We start from the raw sequence: 26,439 nt of genomic DNA, 5'->3' as shown, positions 1-26,439 counted from the left end.
AATAATTCAACCAAAGGTCCTCATTAGTGTTGCTCTTAGAAGCTGAATCTTATTTTTATTTTTGAATGAAAAATGTTACTAGAAACATATATGCTAATTTTCATAATTAAGGGTAGCCCTGGAGCTGAAGTATTAATATTTTCCAGCAGTTATGAACTCTTAGAATAAAACCAACATTACTTACTACTCCCTACATCATCATAAGGCAAAAATGAATGCTTACCATTACTCAATCCCTACTGAAAGTATAACTAATGATCTGTTGATTCTTCCAGAAGAAAGGCAATATAATCTCAACAACAACGATGACAACAACAAAAATCCATGTCACCTGTTTGCAAGCAACAACTATAAGATCCTTGAACTGAACAGACTCCATAGCTTATTTTTATAGTTGAAAAAAATACTCCAGTTCAGTCCAGTTAGTATGCGGGGAGAGGAGAGGAGAAATAGGCAAAATATGTGATTTTTTTCTAGGTGCTATGGACAAAAAGTACTCTAATACAAAAAAAGAACTGTTGCAAAATTCAAGGAAATCACAAGTACATGAGAAGAAAAAAATATGTAAATGATCTAAACTGAATATTTAACAATCTATTTGTTGAATAAGCCTCTGTGATTTGGCCTTTGACTTTCATCTACACAGGCATCTTAACTTCAAAACTCTATGATTCATTTGGCATTAATGGCTAACGTTTGCATTTTCTTTGTCTCTGTCTCTCTCTTTCTCTCTCTCTTTATCTCTCTCTTCCTCTGACTTTTTTTTTTAATTTTTTTATTGATACATAATAATTGTACGTATTCATGGATTACATGTTACATCTTGATACAAGCACACAACATACAATGATCAAATCAGGGTAACTGGGATAAGATTCACCTAAAATATTCATCATTGCTTTATGTTGGGAGCATTTGAAAACTTCTAGCTATGGGGCAACTATAGCTGACAATAGTTTATTATCTTTCTCTGACTTTTCAGAGATAGCATTTGCTGTGTCAAGAAACATCTCTGATTATGCCTCAGATTTCAGAACTTTCCATGAGGAAATAAGTTGATAAGGAAACTGAAATTTCAAATCCAGAGTGGGTACCAGCTTTGTACCTCTATTTTAGATATGTTTGTTTTTTTAAAAAAATCTGTCATTTATTTTCAGGATGAAACAGAACTGTAATGACCCGGTGGCTTCCCAGGAAGATGTCCTGGCTAATCTTTTTCCCTCCCTCAGCTTTTATAAGCAGTACTTAGTATAGAAAGAAAAACGTGGCCACATCAGCTCTTAAAACTACCACACAACATCAGCCTCGACACAGGAGAAGCATGAACAGTAAGATTCCTCTAGCAAACTTCACATGGTTCAAAAGAACAATCGCAGCCTACTTAAAGGTGGACTAGTAACTGAACTGGAAATTGTGTAGGGTCACAATCATAAACATTATTATAAAGACCATTAAGACCAGTCAACCAATGAATTATTGCCAGAATTAACTGCAGGATGCCGCCATCAGCTGATTCAATAAGATTTTAACAGATGCCTTCACAGGGGAATTAGAGCTTCCAGAGTGATGAGAGAGAGTAATATATATTAGATAAGATCCCTAACTTCAAGGAATTCGCATCTGATAGAACAGATAAGGCATTAATATAAATAAGTCTAACAAAAAAAGAAAGGAGATACAGATAAATGTCTTATCAAAGTACAAAATGTAAAAGTTATTTTTGACTGCAGAAATTGGGAAAATTTTTATTGGGTCCTGAATGATGGAAAAATGTGGATATCCATGATGGTGGGGAAGGAAAAGAAATCAGAGGAGCAAAATAGAAAGCATCTCAACGGCATAAGATAGTCTTCCTCTTATGGCTCTCACTAGTGGCCTTCTCTTTTCTTCTTCCTCAGAGACTCCTCCATGTTTCTTAATATAAAATCAGTATTGTCTAACAATCTTGACATTTTCTGCTTTGACTGAAGCACCAGATTTAGTTGTGGAATTCTAAATGGTGCAAGAGGACATGCATCAGTCTAGGAATCTCTCTCTCTCATTTTTCTTGTTGTTGTTACATTATCGATACCTTTAAACAAAGTCAACATAAACAAGGTGATAGACTGCCCTGGTTTTCAAAGAATTATGGTTTTGATGCTATGTTGTAACAGAGTGGCATATCCTTAATGCAACAGCAAATAAGAGAAGCAATGCCGATTAAAGAAATGAATATTGAACTAGAAGTTGCTTTTTCTTAACCTTCCTCATTATACTGAGTGACCTCATTTTAGTCACTTAACCTCTCTGGTTCCCAGCCATACCTTCTGTCACTCAGCAATAATAATATCAGAGTCATCACAAGGCTCAAATGAGATAGTTTATATGAAAGTTCAAGAAAAAAAATGAGAAACACTCCACAATGGAAAGGTTTCATTACACATAAGGCCAAGGGCAGTATGATATTATGAAAAGCTCATGGTTTTTGAAGTTAAGACCTAGATTTAAGTTCTGGTTCTGTTACTCACCAGGATGAGCTTATTTAAATTAAGAACCTCTCCAGCCGGGCGCGGTGGCTCACGCCTGTAATCCTAGCACTCTGGGAGGCCGAGGCGGGTGGATTGCTCAAGGCCAGGAGTTCGAGACCAGCCTGAGCGAGACCCCGTCTCTACTAAAAATAGAAAGACATTATATGGACAACTAAAAATCTATATAGAAAAAATTAGCCGGGCATAGTGGCGCATGCCTGTAGTCCCAGCTACTCGGGAGGCTGAGGCAGTAGGATCGCTTAAGCCGAGGAGTCTGAGGTTGCTGTGAGCTAAGCTGACGCCACGGCACTCACTCTAGCCTGGGCAACAAAGTGAGACTCTGTCTCAACAAAAAAAAAAAAAAAAAAAAAAAAAAAAGAACCTCTCTAAGCCTCAGATTTTCATCAATATCTAATAGTTCATTCCAATCCATCCTCACAGACTTGCTGTGAAAATTAAATACAAATCTAAATGCCCTTTAGAAACAACAAAAACTAAACAAAGTGCAGTACAGTATATTACTTCTTCCAGCACAGCCATTAATAATGGTGCTGTTATGACTATCATTTTTATAGCTACTCTCAGGATAACTTATAATATTACTTATTTATTAAAACATAGTCACTTAAAGAAGTGACTTTATCACTGATTTAGCTTCAGATATAATTGGTAAGGGTTAAGACAGTGTTAAAATGCAAAATTGTGTTCATATAATTTGACTTTTAATTTATCCCTCAGTTGAAAAAAATCCCATTAATTCATAAACTATCTAATTCAGATTAGGATGATAATTGTTTTAAGTTTATAAAGTGAATAAATAATAGCTGTAATTAGGAAAAATAAACCTTGTAAAACATGTTAATCATTATTAATCACTGAAATGCCAGTGATATGTGTGCTAAGTACATCAAACTATTCATTAAAAAAGATTGAAGAGTTTTTGCCTTGTTACAAGTTCTAGACATGTTTCAAATTATTCAAATTGCATTGTTATTTTTAAGCGTCATTTTCCCAAACGCAAATGTCAGGGCTCTCAAGTTGTCCAAACCATCGAGTTATATTTTTATTTCCCAAATGCTGATGTGCCAGGTGTTACTCCCATAACTTTCTTTCCTTTCATCATTTCCTTCTTTCAAGCTGGGTTAAGAAAAGAGATGGCAGGCAGAAGGGCAAGGGAGTGGCGCTGGAGGCAGAGTCAGAGAAATATATTCATGGAATATGGCGTTCACCTCAACTGGATGTTGGACAGGTGTGTATACGCATAAAGAATTTAACCTTGCCCAAAAAGAGCCTTTGCCCTTGGCTTCTGGAAGGTAATCTTTGTTTGCGTGAGGGCCTTGGGCTAATCAAAGGACCACAATGTGATTTAGGGTCACTCAGTATCAGAGGACCTGAAGACTGAGATCAACCACACAGGCAATCAATGAATCCTGCCTACAAAATGGACCTCAATAAAATCTCTTAACATAGAAACTCAGGTGAGCTTCCTGGTTGGCAATACACCATGCCTATTATCACACATGGGTACCAAAAGACACAATAGTAACAAAAGACCCTCACTCCATAGGGAAAGGACACTAGGAGTTCTGAATTTGGTACTTCTGCTGGACTCTGCCCTATGTGTTTCTTCCCTTGGCTGATTTTAATCTATACCATTTTTCTTGTAATAAAGCATAACCAGGAGTATTAAAAATAATAGCTTTCATTGAGTTCTGTCAGTCCTAGCAAATTATCAAACCAGAAAGTGATTCTGTGAACCCCTCAAACTTGGTGGTCTTGGGGGCTGTGCCCTCTAACTTTGCAGTTGGCCCCAACTCCTTGCAATAGCTAATTATGGCAATAAATGCAAACTCTAAGAAGATAAGGAACTTATCTATTTTACCCACCTTTGTATACTCAGTATATAGCGTAGCACCTGGTATGTGGCAGAGTTCTAACAAACACACGTTGAGTGAATTTTAGGTTTACTAAGATTGACTTGGAGAACAAAATAGCATTTGTGCAGTGATTTGTAAGTGTACCAATAAAGGTTTAATTGATGTTATCATAGTTAATTGTCCAACTAGTCTATGAAATTTGTTCCATCCATTTTGGAATAAGCAATTCTTTCAAATTCAACAAGTCTTTAGTGAGAATTCTTTCCCAAAGAAAGTGCTTAATGCTGTGGTTGAGGGAACTGTGTGGCCCAGATAGCAAAGATGAATATGATATGGTTCCTGCCCACCAGCAAAACAAAATCCAACTGCTGTGATATTAAAGCAGAAATAGCATCTAATTCCCACCTGAGAATGGAATGGAGACAGGTGACATATCAGGTAACCATTTGAGCTGAGCTACAAGGAAGATTATGAATTACAGAGATACACAACATAAAAAGGCAAATATGACAGCATCAGTGATGCCTCTATAATAAATATTATTTTTATTTTATATATTTTATATTTTATATTTTATTTTATTACTACATATATCACTTCATATAATTATCCAAAATATTATATAATCAATTTTCTAATCATAATTTGAAAATAATCTAGCTTAATAATTTTATACCAAACAATGTGTAACTCCAATGGTTTTATGTATATAAGGTTCAGTTCAAACTGCTTAAATATAAAATGATACCAACGTGAGTTAATTTATGGAGGACAATGGAAAAAGGAGACTTGCTTGGGCTTTTCTCTCTTCATTTAAGCAGTTCTAACTTAAAATTTAACATTCTTTGATTATATTCAAATTTTCGGCACAAGATAATGGAAAGCATGATAGAAAGATAAAATATATACAGGGTAAGAAAAAATATTGGTCTACTCAGAATTTCTATCTGTCTAAACTGCAATTCAAGAGCAAAAGTGAAAGGATACCAAAACAAGTGAATTCACCATCTACAGACCCTCCCTTACACAAAGCAATTAAACATTTAGTTTAGAAGTGAACCCAGAGAGACCACATTTGATATACATATACATGCAAACAAAAACTATATGCATAGAAATTATCCAAAAGATTGATAAATTAAATGACTAGCTATAAAATAACTAATTGTCCATATGATTTTATTTTAAAGTTCAACTAATCACATTGGCAGGACAAGTTGTGATATTTACTAGCAAGCAAACATCCTAAAGGCCATGAGCTGTTTGGAAGGAAGACAGAAACACTAAAAATATTTAGCAAACTATGTATTTATTTATGTATGTTGAAAAAATAAGAATAAACCATTAAAGGAATAAAAATATAGCTTAAGTTTACAAACTAGCAGAAGAATTTTTAAAAATAGAAAAAAATTTCAATAATGCAACAGAAATTTAAAAAAGAGAAGCAGAAGTAGATTTAAAAAATATAAATTATTATGGTAAAAAATTCAGATACATCAATAACCTTATCAAATATATGCAGATTAAACTCACCTATTAAAACACAGATTTTCAGAATGGATTTTAAAACTACAACTCTATGCTACCTAACAGTCACTCCATCTTTACCACTCTTTCCTCCTGTCTCCAGATGAAAGAAGAGAAATCAAAAGTTACAAGGGAATTCATTCCTAGCTTAAATATGAATAGAGCCAGGTAACTGACACAAGATATATGATACCTTTGTGAATTTCTTTTGGATTCTAACTTAGCTTCTTTTAGGGCCTCTTCCATTTGTCCCAGCCACCCTGATGTCCCTCCACATACCCCAATTAAAGCCCTTATTGGTGTGGCCAGCTACACTGCTTCACGTCAAATAGGAAACTGCTTTTCAGAGGACTTCCAGCCTTAATACATACATAACACCTCAGAAAAGCCAATGTTAGAAGCTGGTTTTTAACTCACCAAGAGAAAGCATTGTGATTCTTGGTTTGAGGCAAGTTTGATTTAAGTGGAGAGAACTGAAAATCGATGTACCCAAAACAGGTAACTCAATTGGTCAGCACCATTACAAAAAAATCCTGCAGTAAAATTCTCTAAAATTAACCCCTCCCACCGTGCTCCCCCTACCCACTCCCGCCTTAGCTTCACCTCAGTTCTAAGCAAGAAGGATAGAAATAATGCATCTCTGAAATAGCTGCAGAGAATGAAACCAACCCCCCCAACACACACACACACACACACACACACACATACACACAGGCTTCTGCATAACGGTTTCCTCCCTACAATACTGTTGTCAAACGTTCTATGTTTTTCTTCTTCCTTGGCCTCTGGAAATCAACTCTAGGCTGAAGATCTGAACTCTACAGTTTTTGCAGAATTACAATCTGAATTATGACCATTTAAATATAATTAATACAATCTACCTTTAGCTGCTTATTTAATGACTGATTAAATCTTTAAAGCAATACTATCCTAAGACCATCTCCATGTTTTAATTTTTAACACAAAGCTTTTTTATAAAAAAATGTTTAATTAGAATTATTCAAAACAGCAATTTGTTACCTTTTTTTCCTCTTATTTTAATTCCTGCATTTAAAATGGACGCACCATAACTGGACATTAAGAACTATTAGAACTATGACACTTTAAGAATGAAGCCCAGTATTTTGACTGAAAATGTATTTAAGTATTATTTTGAGTAAAAACTGTTGAAAACATGCATAGGTACACATATAGTATACAATTGTGTATTTAGATCAAAATATATCCAACAGTAAAATAGTAACTTTTAGAATTCTAATACGAATGACAAACATATTACTAGTAAGCAAGAATAATGTATGTTTTAGAGCCAAGAGAATTCTTTCTCTTTGCCCTCTGAAGGTTCACCAAAAATCTACCGACAAAACACAGATTAGTGGGAGTAAAGGCATGCAAATTTATTAATGTGCACAGGGGAAAATCACAGAGTGATTGTCCCACCATGCAATATAGATGGTTATACACCATTATTCTTAAGGAAAAGGGAAATGGGGAAGTATGGATGATTTTAGGGGGGTAGTAAATGATTTTTAGGGGCATTCAATGGCTTGGGACAGTCTGTTATGCTCACAGAGCAGACAGTGGTTTGTGACAAAATTCTGTTCAGGTGTTGTTGAGAGACTTCAGTCTTCCTTCCTGAGATATGAATTCAGTTAATGAAAAACTCAAGCAAGAGACCAGAGGTAATTGTTTTCTTCCTTGGCAGTCCAAACTTTAGGCAGATAAAAGAACTTCATTCTGTGCTTTGGGAGAGACAGGACTGAGAGACAGGAGGGGGATGGAAGGTCAGGGAGACCTTGATCCAGTTCAACATGTCAAAGTGCCATATTTTAGGGTATTGGTTTCAGAGCCACAGTATACCAGATATTTGTTTAATTGAATAATGAAAGAGCTTAATAAAAACTAGTCAATAACTAATTTAAAATCCAGTAGGCATACATGAACTTCCCAAGTCACCTTGTGTTATTTACTAAGATCATGGAAAGTAAGGGTGGCAATTTGCAACCATGATTTTCAAGGAATTTTTTTTCATGAACTACAAATAGCCAACTCTCTTATGAGAAAGCAGAAATTATATATATACACACAACATTCACTGCAGCCACATCCTCTCAATGCATAAATTATTATCTTGAGAGTGAGACAGGCATCAGAATAGTGTTAACTAATTTACAACATGTTAGTGCTGATAATGTAGCCACTGATGCTACCTAATTTCACCAGTTTGGGAATTGAAAGGGATGTTAGACAACATGGTGTCCACCACTCTCATTTAAAAGGTCCAGAAATAAAGCCAAAGATGGGCTGTGATTTGCCCAAAGGAATATCTAGATAGTAACTGAAATGCAAATGAAAACAAAATATCCTTGCCTCCAATCCAGTTCATATTGACTTTGAATTAAGCAGTTACTCTGAGAATCTGATGCATTAGATACTACACATTTATTAAATACAAACAAATACAATCTATTCTGAAAGTTTTTTCTCCACAATAGGACTGAAAAGACTCCCTTCAATTTGTCTATTGAAGAATTTCTGTTCTTAAGCTACCCTCTGTACTTGAAGGAGTGATAACAAGAGAAAGGAAAAATGTCTTACTTCTTGAATTAAACTGGTAAAATTCAAAAGATAGACTATTCTCTAGAAGTGGAAGCTAGACATAGAGAATTTATATTGCATGGAAAGTAACTGGCTTTTTCTCATTTAACAAAACATGATCTTTAACATCCTAAATTATAAAATCCTCATAATAATCCTGAACTGGATCGGAAAACATAAAATGACTTCAATTTCCAATTTTCTTCCCTAAAATAACGCTTATTCTGTGACCTCTCATCGGGTGTTTTGGCAGTTTACATACACACACACACACACACACACACACACACACTACATGGTACTTACTGAACTGTAGAGATAGCCTTCACCATTCATGGCCACATAGAGGCTGGCCTTCACCCCTTGGATGGCCACCACACGCAGACCCACGGGAATTAGATTGAAGAGGGCTAAAGAGGCAAAAAAGAAGACAGAAAAGAAGAATTAGTGACCTCTTGAATAAACTGTCTTGCTTCATACAATGATTCTTTTGAGAATTAAAACCTATTAATAAAAATTGGTAGGGAAAAGGAAAGCGAAAGAAAGACAGATAGAGAAGGTTTAAAAATGAGGAGAACTGACTTCTTGACTCTGCCCCCCCATTGATTGCCTATATAAGTTCAGGTAAGTTACATAGACTCATGTGTAATAAAGCAGTTAGATTAGAAGGTCTCTAAGGGTCCCAACTGGATCTGAGAGTCCAGCATCCTTGCTTCTCAAAATGAACACATACTCAAACAGTATAACATAAGATGATTTTTTTCTAACAATTAAATAATTTGAATCAAAAAATCCTCAACTGTAAAAAACTTATGTGTAGTCATAAGGAATAATAAAATATGATCTCTAAAATATATGGCAGAACTTCTTATTTTCAGTCTTTTCCTTGTGGTTCTGAATATTATCTTGAACACAGAAGGGGAATGGAGAAATCACTGACTCATTGGTTGTAACAATGAGCACAAAACTTTTCTCTTGATATTTCAGTTTTTCACATGTAAACAAAGATATATAAATGGATAGATGACTGATAGCTTAAGCTATAATGGATATATTTTATATATGTATATTCAAAACCATTAAAAATTAACTTGGCAAATTTAATTCAATATCCTAAGATGAAATACGAACATACTTGTTCTCTTTAAATATTTTAGTTGCCTAACACTCAAAATACTCAACAGTCTATAAAATTCACTTGGAAGAGGAATTCATACATCAGAAAAAAGATAAAGAAGATAATCTTGTAATTTTCTTCTGACAATGTACTTCTATAATTATACATGCTTGGCATTATTCCAGTTACTTTCAGGATTACAAAATGAGCATAAGCAGATAACACTGCCTCCATCCTAAAACAATTTACATTATATATGGAAGAAAAGCAATTGTATAGTTAGGCCCTGTAGATGGCAACATGGATATGAATTAAATATCTCATGACTACATGCATAAGAGAATATCTCTGTAGTTAACTTTTATATTTTGACTTAATTAAAAGTTCTTATCTACCTTTTCTACTGATAAAATTCCTATCAGTTCTTGTCTTCTCAGTTTTTGATAAAAGACATGCGTAAATTAACCCAAGGGCTACTATTACTGAGGAATGCTTCAGTAAGCTAAACACACACACACACACACACACACACACACACGGGTGTACACACAGTATTTGGCTTTTAGTCAAATGTTGAATTGAGAGTAGCAGAGAATCAAGCCTTAGTAAACAAGTTTAACATAGCAGGATTCTATTCCTAGCTGTTGACATTAGATCAGAGTCTTTGCTTCTTCAAACCTGTTTCCTCATTTGTCATGAAAATTGAGACTAAATCTTAGTAGTTGCTTATGGATCGTTGGCTCAATTTAGAACTGAACTAGTTTTAGTTCTCCTATATTCCTACCATTGTCCTGGTGCTACTAAAATAATGTAAGAAATACAAAACCTTAAAGTCTAGTTGCGGAGAAAAATCTAAGACATATGGAATAATCTGATACAGTGTATAATTTAGTTCTATAATTAAATGTAATATATGCATTCTATATATATTCTCTGTGTTAAGAAGTTCAGGAAAATGGAAGATCTATGTGGCCTGAAGTGCCTCCCACAGGTGGAACCTAACTTGGCACTTACAGAAGGGGCAGACGTAAAGAAAGCCAACAACAGAAGAACATTTTATTGGAGCAGCAAGTTAGGTGGTTTTGCAGAGTAACATGTGTATGCATGAAGGGATTGGCAGATTGGAGGATCTGATTTACAGTGGGGAGAAATGAGAAAGAACACCATGCAACTAAAGTAAGGATAAATAACTGAGAGTCTGTCACTCTAATCTTAGAGATCTAGACTTTACCAAATGGGCAATAAGACATGTGACATATAAAGACTAGAGTAGCAACACAGATATAAAAGTGTAAGATATTTCCAGACAACATAGTTTTTAAACCCACTACTCAGTTACACGGCTTTGAGCTGTACATTTAACCTCCTTGCCTTAGTTCTCCTGTCTTTAAAATGGGCATAATAATCCTTTCTGCACAGAGTTGATAGAAGAATCAAATGCATTATTGTGTTCCTGAAAGGAATTTATAAACAAAGATGTGTCCTCTCTACATAAGAATTATTCGTCATTAATGCCTGATCACTCTTGCTTGTCAAATAAGGTTACCATGGGGCTGATGAAAAAACTGAAATGTTGCCTCAGCAATATTCTTTGAGTTTATTTTCAACAGCTTGCTTAATGCTTTAGAAGATAATGCTTTGTATTTGTGCAACGTTTAATTTTCAAAGTGCTGATAAATTCGTCAGTTGGATTTGATCATCAACCATAAACACTATAAAGAATTTAGGACAAATCCTAGCACTCTGGGAGGCCAAGGTGGGCGGATCGTTTGAGCTCAGGAGTTCGAGACCAGCCTGAGCAAGAGCGAGACCCCATCTCTACTAAAAATAGAAAGAAATTATATGGACAGCTAAAAATATATATAGAAAAAATTAGCCGGGCATGGTGGCGCATGCCTGTAGTCCCAGCTACTCGGGAGGCTGAGGCAGTAGGATCGCTTGAGCCCAGGAGTTTGAGGTTGCTGTGAGCTAGGCTGACGCCATGGCACTCACTCTAGCCCGGGCAACAGAGCAAGACTCTGTCTCAAAAAAAAAAAAAAAAAAAGAAAAGAAAAAAGAATTTAGGACAGAATGATTACCTTAATTTTTAGAAGCATAAACAAATTTTAGCAAAGTAACACAGGGGAAACTGCATCTAAACAAAGGTTTTCTGGCTCTCTGTTGTGGTTATCTGCCCAAAATACCATATTTCCTCCTCTTGTTCTTTTAAGTTTAATTTCCCCTAATATCATTCTTGCCTTCTTGCAAACTAATAGATGATTTAGCTACATTTCCCTACATATTCCAGATGTAGCTCCAATGGACTTAGTACTGGCTAATGAGATACAGGCCAACAGGTCCAAATAAGCTTGAAGAATCCTTCCTTAATGACAGCTTGTAAGTGTCCTTTGTCCCTTTTCTCAACCCTTTGCCTTATTGCTGCCTAGACAGGGAGGTGGTAACTGGATCATCTCATTCCATGAAAACAAGGGCTACTCCCGAGTGAGCAGTGGCAGGTGAGCTGGAAGGAGCTGGGTCCCTGAGAACTTTGTGAGCAGTGGCACCCAACCGGCATTCAATTACCTATGTCTGGCTTTTAGGTGAGAAAATGAGCCCTTGTTATTTTAGTCTGTGCAATGCAGAGACAACCCTAATCCTAACCAATAGAGATTGCTAATGAAAGCAGAATTAATATGCAAGGTCCAAACTAAATGCAAGGTACTTATGCATTGTAAATAAAAGCAGCTACTGGAAAATATCAAGTTCAGTGGCAATTCTTGTGAGAAAGAATAATGAAGTCCCAAATTATGCATAATGTTTTTCTAAAGTAAAGACTTCCCAGGACAAATGCTAAGAACATTAGTTCATGTAGCTGGAATAGAAGAAAAAGGCAACTATAAAGCTTTTCTTATGTGAAAAGTAAGAGAAAACTGCTAAAACTAGGCAGGGACAAAACGAGAAAACTGTGTGAATGTTTCATATGAACCACAAGGTGGTAATGGCTTTTAGATGGTATGCTTTGGGAGACTTACCAAGTCCATTAAAAAAACAATCAGTAAACAATTTGAAATGAGACTTTTTATAGATAAAAGCTGAAAGCTATTCTCTTTGGGAGGTCCTCATCTGCCTCCTAAAATCCCAAAAAGTGGCAAGTGACTTACCCTTATCTATTATTTATCTTCAGTGTAGTGTACTTTGGTGCCAGCTCAAGGGAGCCCTTCACTACTCGGTGATAATTCCTCCTTAGTTTCCAGTCTTCCTCTCCATCCTCAAAGCCACTGCCCTAACTCACAGTAGCTGAGCCCACCCATTCTTCAAGTCCCCTGCAAATGACTCATGTCATTTTCCTGTTTACAAACCGCACTGATTCTTCCCTATGTCTGATGTTCTTTGCAACCTGGCTCCAATCCACACTTCCAGCTTATCATCTGTCACCCCTTCCATCCACTGTAACCAGCTTCATAGAGCATTTGTCATTTCCTAAGTTTCCCCTTGAACTTCAACTAGGCTGGAGTTTGTCCACTTTTATTCCCTCTTTTTGGAAAGCCTATCTTCCTACCTCTAAATTTGGCCAACTCTCTTCATCCTTTAAGGTTTTAAGGCCTTAAGGCCTACCTTACTGAACTCCCACATAAGTCTTGACCAAACCCGTTAGAGACAGTAGTTCTCTTTTCCAGAATTTCTTATTTCAAGTGCATATCTCCATAATGGCATTTAGAACATGGTTTTAGAGTTATTTGTTTACACCTCTATCTCCATCCCTACAATGCAAGACTCTTGAGGGCAGTCCCTGCAACATCTTGCCCAGTTATATGTACATAGTTGATATTAAATAAATGCTATGGATTAAATAAATGCTATTGATTAAAAGGGTCATGAAAAGACATTATTTTTAGGAATTTATGTTTCCTTATTGGAACAAACATTTTTTAAAATAAAAATGAAATAAAACACTTAAAGCATCTCAGCCTGATATTCAAAGTTATGTATACACATACATGTCTGTTGCCTGGCACCTTTAATCCAATGTATTTATTTGCTGCTCCTTATAATATGATCTTCCTCCTCCTATCTTCTAAAATCCAAGTTTTTCTAACTTAGTTCCTTCAGCTTGGAATGTCACACCCCTTATATCTTCACACTGAAATCCATGACACACTTAAAATGACATACCAAATACCAAGTGCTTTCATTCATTTCTTAGCTGCCTTATTCCTAGATCTAGAATATATTTATCACAATTTATAATTTTATTCCTTTAAAATATCTTGTTTTCTCTCCCAACCACAAGTAAACGGTAATCTTTCCAAACCAGAAATCATATCTAAAATACACTTGTATAGGCCGGGCGCGGTGGCTCATGCCTGTAATCCTAGCACTCTGGGAGGCCAAGGCGGGTGGATCGTTCGAGGTCAGGAGTTCAAGACCAGCCTGAGCAAGAGTGAGACCCTGTCTCTACTAAAAATAGAAAGAAATTATCTGGCCAACTAAAAATATATATAGAAAAATTAGCTGGGCATGGTGGCGCATGCCTGTAGTCCCAGCTCACTCGGGAGGCTGAGGCAGTAGGATCGCTTAAGTCCAGGAGTTTGAGGTTGCTGTGAGCTAGGCTGATGCCACGGCATTCACTCTAGCTTGGGCAACAAAGCGAGACTCTGTCTCAAAAAAAAAAAAAAATACACTTGTATAATATAGGGGTAAGAAGGGGAAGGGAGAGGGAGAGGGAGAGGAAGAAGGAGAGGGAGAGGGAGAGAGAGACTATGCAGGGTAGTATATATTCTATTCATATTAAGGATCCCAGTAAACATTTGCTGAATAAAGATTACAATTACATGACAAATAGAGTCCAAGTATCTAATCTGACATTCAAGAATCTTCTTAATCTTGTCCTTTCCAAGAGGAGTATCTCATTCTAAATCATGTTATAAAGTTGACTATTACATTTTGAAAATAACACAGCTGATGCTCTTGAGATCAACAAACCAAGTCCAATTATAAAACCACATGCAAAAAAGATATGGAAAAAGGTAATGAAGGGAAAGAATAGTCTTCAACAAATGGTGTTGGGAAAACTGGACATTTACAGGCAAAAGAATGAAATTTTTGGACCCTTATTTTACACCATACACAAAAATCAACTCAAAATGGATATAAGAGTTAAACATGAGACCTGAAACTATAAAAACACTAGAAGAAAATGTGAGGGAAAAAATTCTTGACGTTGGCCTTGGCAATGATTTATTTATTCAACATGATACTAAAAGTACAAGTACAAGCAACAAAAGCAAAAAATAGAAAGTGGGACTATATCTAACTAAAAAGCTTCTGCACAGCAAAGGAAACAATCAACAGAATGAAAAGGCAACCTACAGAATGGGTGAAAATATGTACAAACTGTATATCTATTAAGGGGCTCATATCCAAAATACGCGGAACTACTACAACTCAATAGCAAAAAACACAAATAACTCAATTAAAAAATGGGCAAAGGGCTTGAACACACATTTTTCTAAAAAAGATATACAAATAGCCAATAGGTATATGAAAAGATGCTCACCATCACTAATCATCAGATAATTATGAGCTGTGAAACTAAAAGAAACATTTTTAAGTTATTAAAAAAGGATCAATTTTGATTAATCATTTTGCAAAAAAGGTTGACTTATCTTTAACATTCTATATCCAAAATAATATAAAAGAAATTTATAGACTTGTAGCTATCAGGTAATTAATTAAAATATTTTATTATTTGCCTATATTTTATAATCTTTATGGTAGTTCCCAGTTTTTTTAAATTTAAACTTTTGTGATTTATTTTCTCACTTTAAATACTCACTCTTGTACTTAATTTTTATTTCATTATGTTATGTTTATTTTTTCAAAGGGGTACCCAAAATCAGATAAGCTTCAGGACCTACAAAACCTCAATCAATCTCAAGTTGAAATTTAAGTGGAAGGAGAGAATGAAAGTAACAAATGAGAAAAGAAAAACTCAAGAAATTATACTCATTGAATGCCTCTTTTTTTTTCTTTATGCTAAGCATTTTTGACATGCAAAATGTCATTTTATTATAAACACAGTTTTTGACTACTCGGCTTTATTACATGGTATATAAAAGTTCTAACTTCTTTTTTGGGTATAAAGTAAATAAATGAAGGAAATGAAAACTGCCATCCTAAACGTTATAGTACGACTCTGGCCTTAGTTGATTTCTCAGACAGCACCTTGTAAATACCTCCATAATTTCCCTGATTTGAAAGTCATTCTTCTCATAAATATTTATTGAGTACTTACTATATGACAAATGTCATGCTTGAGCTAAAAAAAGGACAATGAACCTAATAGATATGATCCCTGGTGAATACATCTTCCTCTGTGAATCTTTCTGAGGCTCCCACTATTCTATGGGCAAGTTTAATGCACCAGAAACTTTTATTATCTCCATTGCCTAGCATGATATCTTGGTCTTAGAAGCTATTATTCACTATTTGCTGAATAAATAAATGAATCAGCAATAGTTTCTCTTTATGTATACTTATTCATGGTTTTTCTAGGTCATATTTCCATAATTAAGCATGTAAGAAAACACTGAAGACAAAATTTACCAGATAATATATTCAAATATGCAATCTAAACAGAAAGGCAGAAAAACTACATGGTACAAAGTCTAAGATGGCAAAAATCACAGGATGCACGGGACTGATGTGTGTGTGTGCATAGGTTCATTTGTGCGTGTGCATGTGTGTAGGATGTTACAGGGTTGGAGGGAATGAAAAGGAAGGAAAGAGTTTGGGGAACATGTTACAATTGAGATATTAAATATCTTGTAAAATGATATTTGACCAGAAAAATGCACTTTGTACAAGTGCTATGTTCTATTCAACTTAATTTCTACCTATTATCCACATCAGATTATTCCAGTAACAAAAAGGTAAGAATCAATCTAAAACACACAGAAGAAAACAACATGACAATCAATGAAGTTGCAAAGAAGAAGAAAAGAAGAGAGGGAGAGAGGGGAGAGAGGGAAGAAGGGAGAAGAAGGTTCATTACAAACTGTCTTTTGAACATGTAAATCCAGTATCTTCCCAAGTAACTTCTAAGGACAGATTCCTTATTGCTTGTTATCAAGAAAAGTTATAAAAGAGTACAGCTGTATTATGAAATTCTGGGTTTATTTTGTAGAATAGGCCATGAAAAAAATACATCTTATGACCTATGAAAAATCCATGTGGAAGCTATTGAGAGAGACTGGAGATATTTGGGTTTATAATTTGTGCATTTTTAATGTCATATTCCCTAGAAAATCCAATAGCATTTCCCATATCTCAAAATGTTCTCAACAAAGATAGTTTGCTAAAGTGTGAATATGATCATATCCCACAAAATCTTAACCTAAAAGTAAAAATGGTTCCTGGTTCTTTTCTTTATTTTCTCCTATAATCCTATAATCTCTTGCCATAATATCTGTAATTATAATATTTATGATAATATTTGCAGGCCAATCATTTTTTCCTTAGTCATGAAATTAATATTTATTTCTGTTACTTATTTATCATTTTCTTAAGTCAGTTCTTCACCACCACCCCCATTCTCAACAGGAAAATGCTATTATTGAATATTCAGCAAAGAAGGATGATGGTCTGAGCTCTTAAATCCTCCAACAAAAAAGTAGTTATATAAATTATGGTACAATGGAATGTCCACCCAGGCAAATTATCAATTCTCTCACCCAAATTCCATAGCATTCCATGCACAGAACTTATCACATTGTTTCTTCATATTTACATGTTTGAGTTTCCCTGCAAACTAGGAAGTCTTTAAGAGTATGAAATATATGGGTTTTTTTTTTTGCATCCAGAGTGCATTGCACAGTAGAAAACTGAACAATTATTATTACCGAATTTAACTCTCTGAAACAGCAGTTCTTACAAAATTTAAGCGAAAGATGTGATTTTTCCCCCTATTCCATTAGCTTTTATTTTTTTTTTTTATTTATTTTTTTTTTTTTTGAGACAGAGTCTCACTCTGTTGCCCAGGCTAGAGTGAGTGCCGTGGCCTTAGCCTAGCTCACAGCAACCTCAAACTCCTGAGCTCAAGCGATCCTCCTGTCTCAGCCTCCCGAGTAGCTGGGACTACAGGCATGCACCACCATGCCCGGCTAATTTTTTTTTATATATATATTTTTAGCTGTCCATATAATTTCTTTCTATTTTTAGTAGAGATGGGGTCTCGCTCTTGCTCAGGCTGGTCTCGAACTTCTGAGCTCAAACGATCCGCCCACCTCGGCCTCCCAGAGTGCTAGGATTACAGGCGTGAGCCACCACGCCCGGCCCTCCATTAGCTTTTAAATAAATAAAACAATACTAGACTGAGAACTGAACTGTAGTTCACAGTTTTGTGACCTTAGTAACTCCAAGTAATTTAGCCTCTCTGGGTATTTCTTTGCTCTGAATGCTTCACTGGGTTGCTATGAAGATCAATTAAGGTAAGAAAATAAAAAATAAACCACTTCTTAAACTATAAAAGTAGGATACAAAGAGTCATTATTAGTGTTGTTGATTGATTTTTGTTGTTACTGTTTCTTTTTATCTCCAAATCTAGAGTTTTCACATCAAGGGGAAGTGGGCTGGATGATCATTATCCCATATTTCATCTTAAATTTCTTAAAATGTCATGAGAGAAAAAAACCAATGTATTTTATCTTACATCCAGTAAGAAAGAACAACTATGCATTTAAAATAAAACAACGTAAAGGATGTAAAAGTCAGCATACTTTAAGCTATATTGATTCAGTGCTTTCAGTATGATGCACTGTGTTACAAACCACTGGTCAAATAATCCAGTTGACTGATTTATTTTCCTCACTGAACTTACTGATTTATGGAACTGATTAGTGGTTTGGGAATTAGAGACTAAAATTTTCTTCTAAGCATTGGTTGACAGCATACACTGTGGGTTTGCAGCACAGTGAAAATGAGCAACACTGTGATCCCTTTCTTTGACAAAAGCAAGTAGAAATTCCTTAGCTCTGGCAGCAGTCCTGCCATTGGCTTTTAATTCTAATTATAACATATAACCTTTCCTATGATACTTCAAAGATGTCCAAAAACTTGCATAATTAACAAATCAATTCAATGTGATTCTTTTTTTTAAGATGAAAAATGAAGCATATCACTATCAATAATGAAAGCAAATGCCTGTCATTACTCATCTTCTGCAACCATTAGTCTTACACAGACTTGTCTCACAGTGTGTCTGAATTCAGTGAATAGCGCAGGTGTCAGTCCACAGATCAGTGGGCAAAAACATCCTCCAAGATATCTTTGCCTGTCTCGAAGCTTTCAGATCTGCATCTTTTACAAATCTTTCAGCCAACACTATGTTGCCAAAATCAATACTATGGCCTATTAGGTTTATTCATTAATTCATCACATATATTACAGACCTTGTGCTAGGCACTTATAATACAGTGGTGAAAAAGACAGGCTTGGTACCTACAATCATAGCAGTTAAAGTTCAAAATAGAAAAAAAATAACTCCACATATCCATCTTTACAGATCAGGGAGCTAAAGCTCAAAGATGTTTTCCCAGGATCATAAAGTCAGCCAGTGGAAAAGCTAAGATTTGAACCTAGGTTGTAGTGCCTATAAAACTATTAAAAATTGTTGCTCTTAAAAAATAAAAGAGAGGGCCAGGCACAGTGGCTCACACTTGTAGTCCTAGAACTTTAGGAGGCCAAGAGGGGAGGATCGCTTGAGGCCAGGAGTTGGAAACTGGTCTGGGCAGCATGGGGAGATCCTATCTGTACAAAAAAATAGAAAGGTTTGCTGCATGTGGCAGTGTGTGCCTGTAGTCCCAGCTACCTGGGAGGCTGAGGCAAGAGGATCACTTGAGCCCAGGAGTTTGAGGTTGCAGTGATCTGTGATGATGCCACTGCACTCTAGCACAGGCACACAAGCAACAGAGTTAGACCTTGTCTCAAAAAAAAAATTAAAAAAAAGAAAAGAAAAGAAAACAGAAATACTAGTAATCATAATTCAAGTAATTGTGAAAAAAATAATAAAATGTAGAACTATAATTTAAAAATTTGAAGGCCTTACGTGGAATTTTTCAGCCAAGCAGAATTTTTCTTCTTAGTTAAAATTATACACAGACAATACAAGGAAACTTATTTGAGTTGACTTAGATATGCTCAACCAAAGCTTTGCACTTTGTTATCATTAATACTAAAACAAAAAAATACACTTGTCTCATTACAAAATTTGTAAGCAGATCAATAGAAATGAATATATAATGTGGTAAGATTTATTTTTTAGAAATGGAGAGATAAAAAAAGGACTTGAAATATAAGATGATGATTTTGTCCTCATTATTCTCTACCTTAAAATCTCTCCTTCAACCTATCTCTACTATAATCTCTAGTTAGAAAAATTTTCCAAAGCACTGCATTTCACTCATTGCTCAGTATCAGTTCCTTATTTCCTACAATATAAAGTTTAAACTCCCCTAAGTGTCAGTTAAGGCAGTCTAAACTGTGGTCCTCTGACACCTCCACACAATCTCTTCACTTCTCGCAAGCTAGTGGGCTTATTTTTCTCCAACATGGCAGGAGCTTTCTCCACTTCCTGATTTTGTGTCTCCTTATCGGAAACACAATTCTCCTAATCTTAGTTCATGTATTTTTTTCCTATTCTTCAAGATTCAGTTTAAAACCAACCTTTGTGGAGTACCATGGCTTTTGGGGATTTCTTTGATTCCTGAAATCTGCTGATTCTTCTAATCACTTGTTAGTACCAGTGACACCTTACATTAAGTTTTTTTTTACATTAAAATCCAACTTCTTCTGCTTTGGGAACAGCAAGAAGGCAGGAATTGTGTCAGATTCATTTTGTAACCCAATAACTGGGATGCAGTTGGCCCTCAATATGCTGGTGTTAATGAAAATAAAGCATGCATATGGCAGACATATGTGAAAACCCAATCATCTGGCTGTAGCTGCCTAAAACAATGTCTTAAGAAGACATTTGAAGCTAGGTGACAATGAATGTTGTGAGAATTCAGTGATTTCTGTCATGGACACAGGAGGAGGGCACTTGAGCCATTGATTGTCCATCTCCAGCTTGAAGGCCTCCTTTTAAAATAAACTATCACAAAACTTTCCATAAAAGAACAGCAATGATTTGCACTGCACTTTAAAATAAGAATGTTATTGTATAACTTTTTCTCAAAGTTTTAATAATCCAAATTTAGAACATAAACTTTAAAAACTGGAAAAAAAAAAATAAAAAAACTGCAGAGATAATTTAACTCAATAGTTCACAAACTTTGCTACATATTACAACCTTCTGGGAAGATTTTTAAAAATCCAATGTCCAGGTCACACTTACGCTAATTAAACAAAAATCTTTGGTATTGAAGATGGATCTTTTTAACTCCATCATATTATTCCAATGTGCAGCACTGTTGAGAAGCAAGTTCATATTCAATAGTCTGGAGTAGTTCTAACGAGCCCCAGAGTGATGTTGATTCTTACCAAACCTTACCAATCAATGGACTAAATCGTGCTACTCTAAGTGTGGACAGCATCGGCCTTACCTGGAGCTTGCTGGAAAGGCAGAATCTCAGGCCCTGTTCAAGAATGACTGAAGCAAAATTTGCATTTTAACAAGACCCTCAGTTGATTACAATGCACTTAAGGCTTGAGAAGCATTGTTCTAGAGCAATGGCTTTCAAAGTGTGATCTTGAGAACTTGTTAGAAATGAAAACTCTCCAACCTCCTTCCAGACCTACTGACTCAGACACTCTGGGGGTAAGACCCAGCAAACAGTAGTCTAACAAGCCCTCCGGGTGATTCTGATGCATGATAAAGTATGAGAAGTAATATTCTAGACTAAATCTCTGTTCTTATACTTAACTGCATTTTGAAATCATCTGAGTTGTTTTAACAGAACACTGATAACTGGGTTCCTTCCTCAGAGATTGTGGTTTTATTGTTCTAGAACAAGACCTGGGATTCAGGTCTTAAATTATCCAAGTAATTTTAATGTGCAAAAATTTTGAGGCCATTGTTTTAGAGAAATTGGATATATGAGGAAAGGTGGGCTGCCTTACCCTGCATCTTAGTAGGACTTTCCCTGCTCAGATTGTCAGCAGTGTCAAGGACTAAGAAAAGACCCTACCTATGTCACTCTGTCCATTCCAACACCTTCAGAGGGAGACCCCAAACGCACTGGGGTTTAATCCTGTCTAAATTAGATTTTGATCAATCCTCCCAAAGATAAGAAAGCCTAAAAGAGTGCTAAAACTGCACGTGTGGTTCAAAAATGGTTTCTTACCCCATTCTTCAAAACTCTGCTCAAGTCCTCCATTTTTTCTGAAATTACTCCTGATCACTCTTCAGCCAGCATAGATTTTTCCTATTTATACTCTCCAAAACACCTTACCTTCTTTCATGAGAGTAAATTTGATATTATCAACTTTAAGCACATAATTCCTATTTTTCAGATGAGAAACTCTAGTTTAAAAGTGCTAATTTCCCAAGTTTCTCCAGCTGATAAGTGGAGAAATGCATATTAATATCCACGATTATCTGTCCCTAAAATCCTGTGGGCTGCTCATTACACTGCTTCCTCGAGTATGGGAAATGATACCAGATATATACTAAAGAAACAATAAAAATGATGTCTTCTGTCAATACCTAACTAAGAGGGAGCAAGGAAAAGTTCTCTTTAGAATATTTTTTAATTCAATTGTAATGCTATAGAGTGGGCTTAATAATGCTGTACAGACATATTTTGACATGGGTATGTGTTTCATATTCTGTCTCACTGTTAGGGGAAGTAGATGTACTAAGTGAAACCTCACTAGATCTTGGCTAGGTACCTGCTCAGTACCACTGTATCTAGGCTGCTGAATAATACATGAAAAGATATATATACACACACAAACACACACATCCTACATACCTCAAACTTCTCAAGTCATATATATGAAACAGGCAACCAGATTATTTAAGATCTTTAAAATTATTGTATAATGATTTACTATTTCCAAAAAATGTTTTAATTTACATTTAAAATACATCAAATACATTGAAGAGAAATTCTTGCAAGTTCAGTGTTTAGTCCATATAAAGTAAACCACCATAATGTCTTATAACTAAACTATATTCCCTTCTTAATGCTTTTTAAAAGTATTGTCAATAGAAGGAAGAGGTATGATTTAAGGAAATGTTGATTATGCATTGGGAAATATTAACCAGAAAAGAGAAATTGGGGATCCAGTGTAGACTGGATAATGGTATTAACTCTGGAACTACTAATAAACTTGCTGAGTTCAAATCTTGGGTCTATCATTTAATATCTGTGTGGCCATGGGCTTACTATCTAAATTTCCTGTGCCTCAGTTTATTCACCTTCAAAATAAGAATGATCACAGTACCTGTTTTACAGGGGTGTGACAAGACTTAAATGAATAAAACTTATAACACTTTCATACATGTACTAAACACTTAGAAAGCATTCAATAAACATTAGCTATTATTAAATATTATCTGATATGTCCCAAAAGCATAGATTAAGAAATAATGCTTAGCACACAGGTGACCATTTTATTTTCCAAATCCGTCATTGAAAATACATAATTTTCTTTATACTTCATGGTAGCATGACCTGGAAAATACCAGTCCACATGAGCATACAATTATGATTTATCACTTATTTAGCTGGTGGCTATAAACTGAATGTTTAATCAAACCAGCCACATATAACAAACTCCACTGCCATTAAGAATATGGGCAAATCCATACAGCCTCACAAGCAGTAACTTATGTAGAGGAAGTAGCACAGTATATGGATATAGTAAAACTGAATTCTACTTATTAAACTTTGAGCAAATCAACTCACATTTCAGAGCCTCAAAATCAGGTAATGAATTCCAGGAGTTGTTTGTTTGTTTGTTTGTTTGTTTTTCAAATAATCTCTGATTCTAACTCATTGAAACTCTAATATCCCTTTCTATTACTTCAAGGAACCACTCCCCCGCCCCCAACTTTATTTTCTTATTCCTAAAACACCTGAGTGTATATTTTCTTTTTCCAGCAAAATAAGCTTAAATTTAGACTGCTGGTCCTAGATAAAAAATAAAAGCAATGGCTCCTTCTCAAATGCACCATTTACATACTTTTAGAAAATGATGTCTCTGTAATTACACCACGAATATATATTCATATAACACTTTGAAGATATATGTAACACTGTTTAAGAGTGTCTTCTTTTTCTATCATTGCTGTAGAGTTCCCTTTTCCAGACTAAGCATACTCAATTTTCTTCTTATTTTCATAATGGAAATGACTTCCTTATCCATCCCTTGAATTCTCTTAAATTATCTGTCATTCATTCTCAAAACAAAATGCAAGCATGATCCAATTTCCATTATTCTTCAAGATGGGTGTTGTCACACAAAAGTACATTCATTTTTGATGGGGTTGTTCTGTGAATTCACTTTCATTCATTTATTCAACAAATACTGAATACCTAACATGCGCCAGGTACCATTCTAGGTGCCGGATATACAACAGTGCAAAATGCAGACAAAGCTCTTCACCCTGTGGAGATCACATTCTAATTAAGTCTTTCAATTTAATTGGTAGCCTGATTGTACTATTGTTATTATAGTATCAATTAACCTATCCATATTCATTATTAAGGCCTTACCCGTTATTAAGACTTTATTACAGGCCAACACAGAGATAAAGCAGGCATAGTCAATACCCTCAAGGAATTCATAACCTAAAGAAAGTAAATAAGTCATACATATAATAGATGCATACAGATGAAACAGCATAAAATCTTAAGAGATGTACAGTTCAGAAGAAAAAGCAGGAATTATAGTTAAAGAAATCAGAAAAAGGTTTCAAAGACAAAAGACAATCAATCTTGCTTTTAGAGGATGGCATAATTACTGAAAGAAATAACATAATCAAATACAGAATGAAGAAAATGTGTGGTATATATAGGGAACTTTTTAGTGGCAAAGAGAGATAATTAAGTAAGTATACTACACAGTGGTAAAGGTTCTGGAGAAAAAAACAAAATTCAAGTAGCCAAGAGAGTCTGAAGTATTGAGGATAGGAATTAAAATTTACATAGATGAGCTAGAAAAGATCTCCCTGAGAAAAGCCCTCCCTTTTGCGTAGGGTATGAAGAAGATGAGGGAGTGGGCTATTTAGATACCTGAGAGAAGAAGATTCCAGGATGTGGGGAGAGCGGGCACCAACACCTTCAAGGACGATCATGGTTGGTGTGCTTGAGGAACAGCAAGGAGACCAGGGGAAGGAAGGAGGAGAGACAATAGGCAACAGGTGGGGTTATAAAATTTTATTGATCATAGGTAAAAAGGTCATTGGCTTTTACTCTTAATGGTGTGTGATGAAGGGATTGAGCAGAGAAGTGAGTTTGTCTCACTTTATGTTTTAACTAGGTCACTCTGACTAATGTGTGGAAAACAGGCTGCACTGAAGAGCCCAGTTAGGAAGCTATTGCAAAAGTCCACACAGACAGGAGAGTAGCATGGACTAGGTAGGGGCAAGAAGGGTATTTAGAAGTGGTAGAAATCTGCATTCATATTGAAAGTAGAGGTGAATTCACTATTGTTTAAAAATCCCATGCAAAAATTATTGAACTGTATTCTCTTACGATCTTGCCCTTTTCTGTAATGTGTTTAAAAGAAAAAAGTTTCAAGTTTTTCAAAGGTAAAAACAAGTATCATTGTCAATGTACAGGCTTACAAAATTTCAGATCTGTCAGGGACTTTGGAGTTCATTTTTTCCAAACACTTCATTTTACAGAGTAGAAAACCAAAGTTCATTCTTGAAGGGGAAATGAGAAGGAAAAAAAAAAAAGAAAGAAAGACAACCAAGGAATAGAAAGTTTGTGTGACTTAAACAATATCACTCAGCTAATTAGAGAAAGAATTGGGACAGGAAGGGTAACTAGCAGCCCAAGCTACTTTGTCCCACAATTGGTGATATTTAACTGGTTTATACCGTTCCTTTAAGTTGTGTTCAGTTATTCTGATTTCACAAACACTGAGTGAAAGCTACAGGAATTCCAAACTGAAAAGTCTTAGGGGCCTAAGCAGGTAGGAGGAAAATGAGGGAGAAAAGTAGACGTTGTGTCCATTACTTGAATACACTCATTTTCCTCCCTAAAGAGTGCCAGCTAAATGAAACACATTTGTAGCCCTTAGGACCTTGGAAAATGTGTATTGCTGTGCTAGGCAGAAAGGCAAATAAAGACGTCATACTCTATTAGGGAAAACACAAATGCAGATAAAGAACCGCAGTATGTGACTTGTGCAGCTGTAAATGTACGCCTAAGGCTCAAGTGCAGTAGAGTGAAGTGAGTGATTAATGTGGGGTTCTGTTGGGGGGGGCGGGCAGCAATTGAGGGGGATCCCTAGAGAAGGCCTCACACAGACAAAGGAGGTAAGGATTCAGGAGGGTTTTGAAGAGTGGGAGTGGCTTACCAGGTGGACAAGATTGGTGAAGACTTCCCAAGCAAAAGCAGTTAGCATGTGTAAAAGCTTTAAGACATAAAATTAAGTGGTACATATGGGTTTTTTTGTAGTCCCCCAAACCTGTTTGAGCCCTATCCGATCGTTTGAGCTCAGGAGCTCGAGACCAGCCTGAGCAAGAGCGAGACCCCGTCTCTACTAAAAATAGAAAGAAATTATATGGACAGCTAAAATATATATAGAAAAATCAGCCGGGCATGGTGGCACATGCCTGTAGTCCCAGCTACTAGGGAGGCTGAGGCAGAGGATCGCT

The 26,439-nt window shown here is 35.6% G+C and overlaps 1 protein-coding gene across 1 annotated transcript in view; it reads right to left on the bottom strand.

Moving 5' to 3' along the window:
• Nucleotides 1–26,439, bottom strand: part of FGF12 (fibroblast growth factor 12) — a 227,084-nt gene that overhangs the window by 148,008 nt on the left and 52,637 nt on the right. The window contains exon 3 of the mRNA XM_069472776.1: nt 8,816–8,919. Coding sequence (XP_069328877.1) covers nt 8,816–8,919 — 104 coding nt within the window. The remainder of the gene's footprint in view (nt 1–8,815; nt 8,920–26,439) is intronic.

The sequence above is a fragment of the Eulemur rufifrons genome, chromosome 7 (assembly GCF_041146395.1).
Source record: "Eulemur rufifrons isolate Redbay chromosome 7, OSU_ERuf_1, whole genome shotgun sequence".
Classification (NCBI taxonomy): domain Eukaryota; kingdom Metazoa; phylum Chordata; class Mammalia; order Primates; family Lemuridae; genus Eulemur; species Eulemur rufifrons.
Note: the sequence above shows the minus strand (reverse complement) of the source record. Positions and strands in the feature narration are given on the sequence as shown.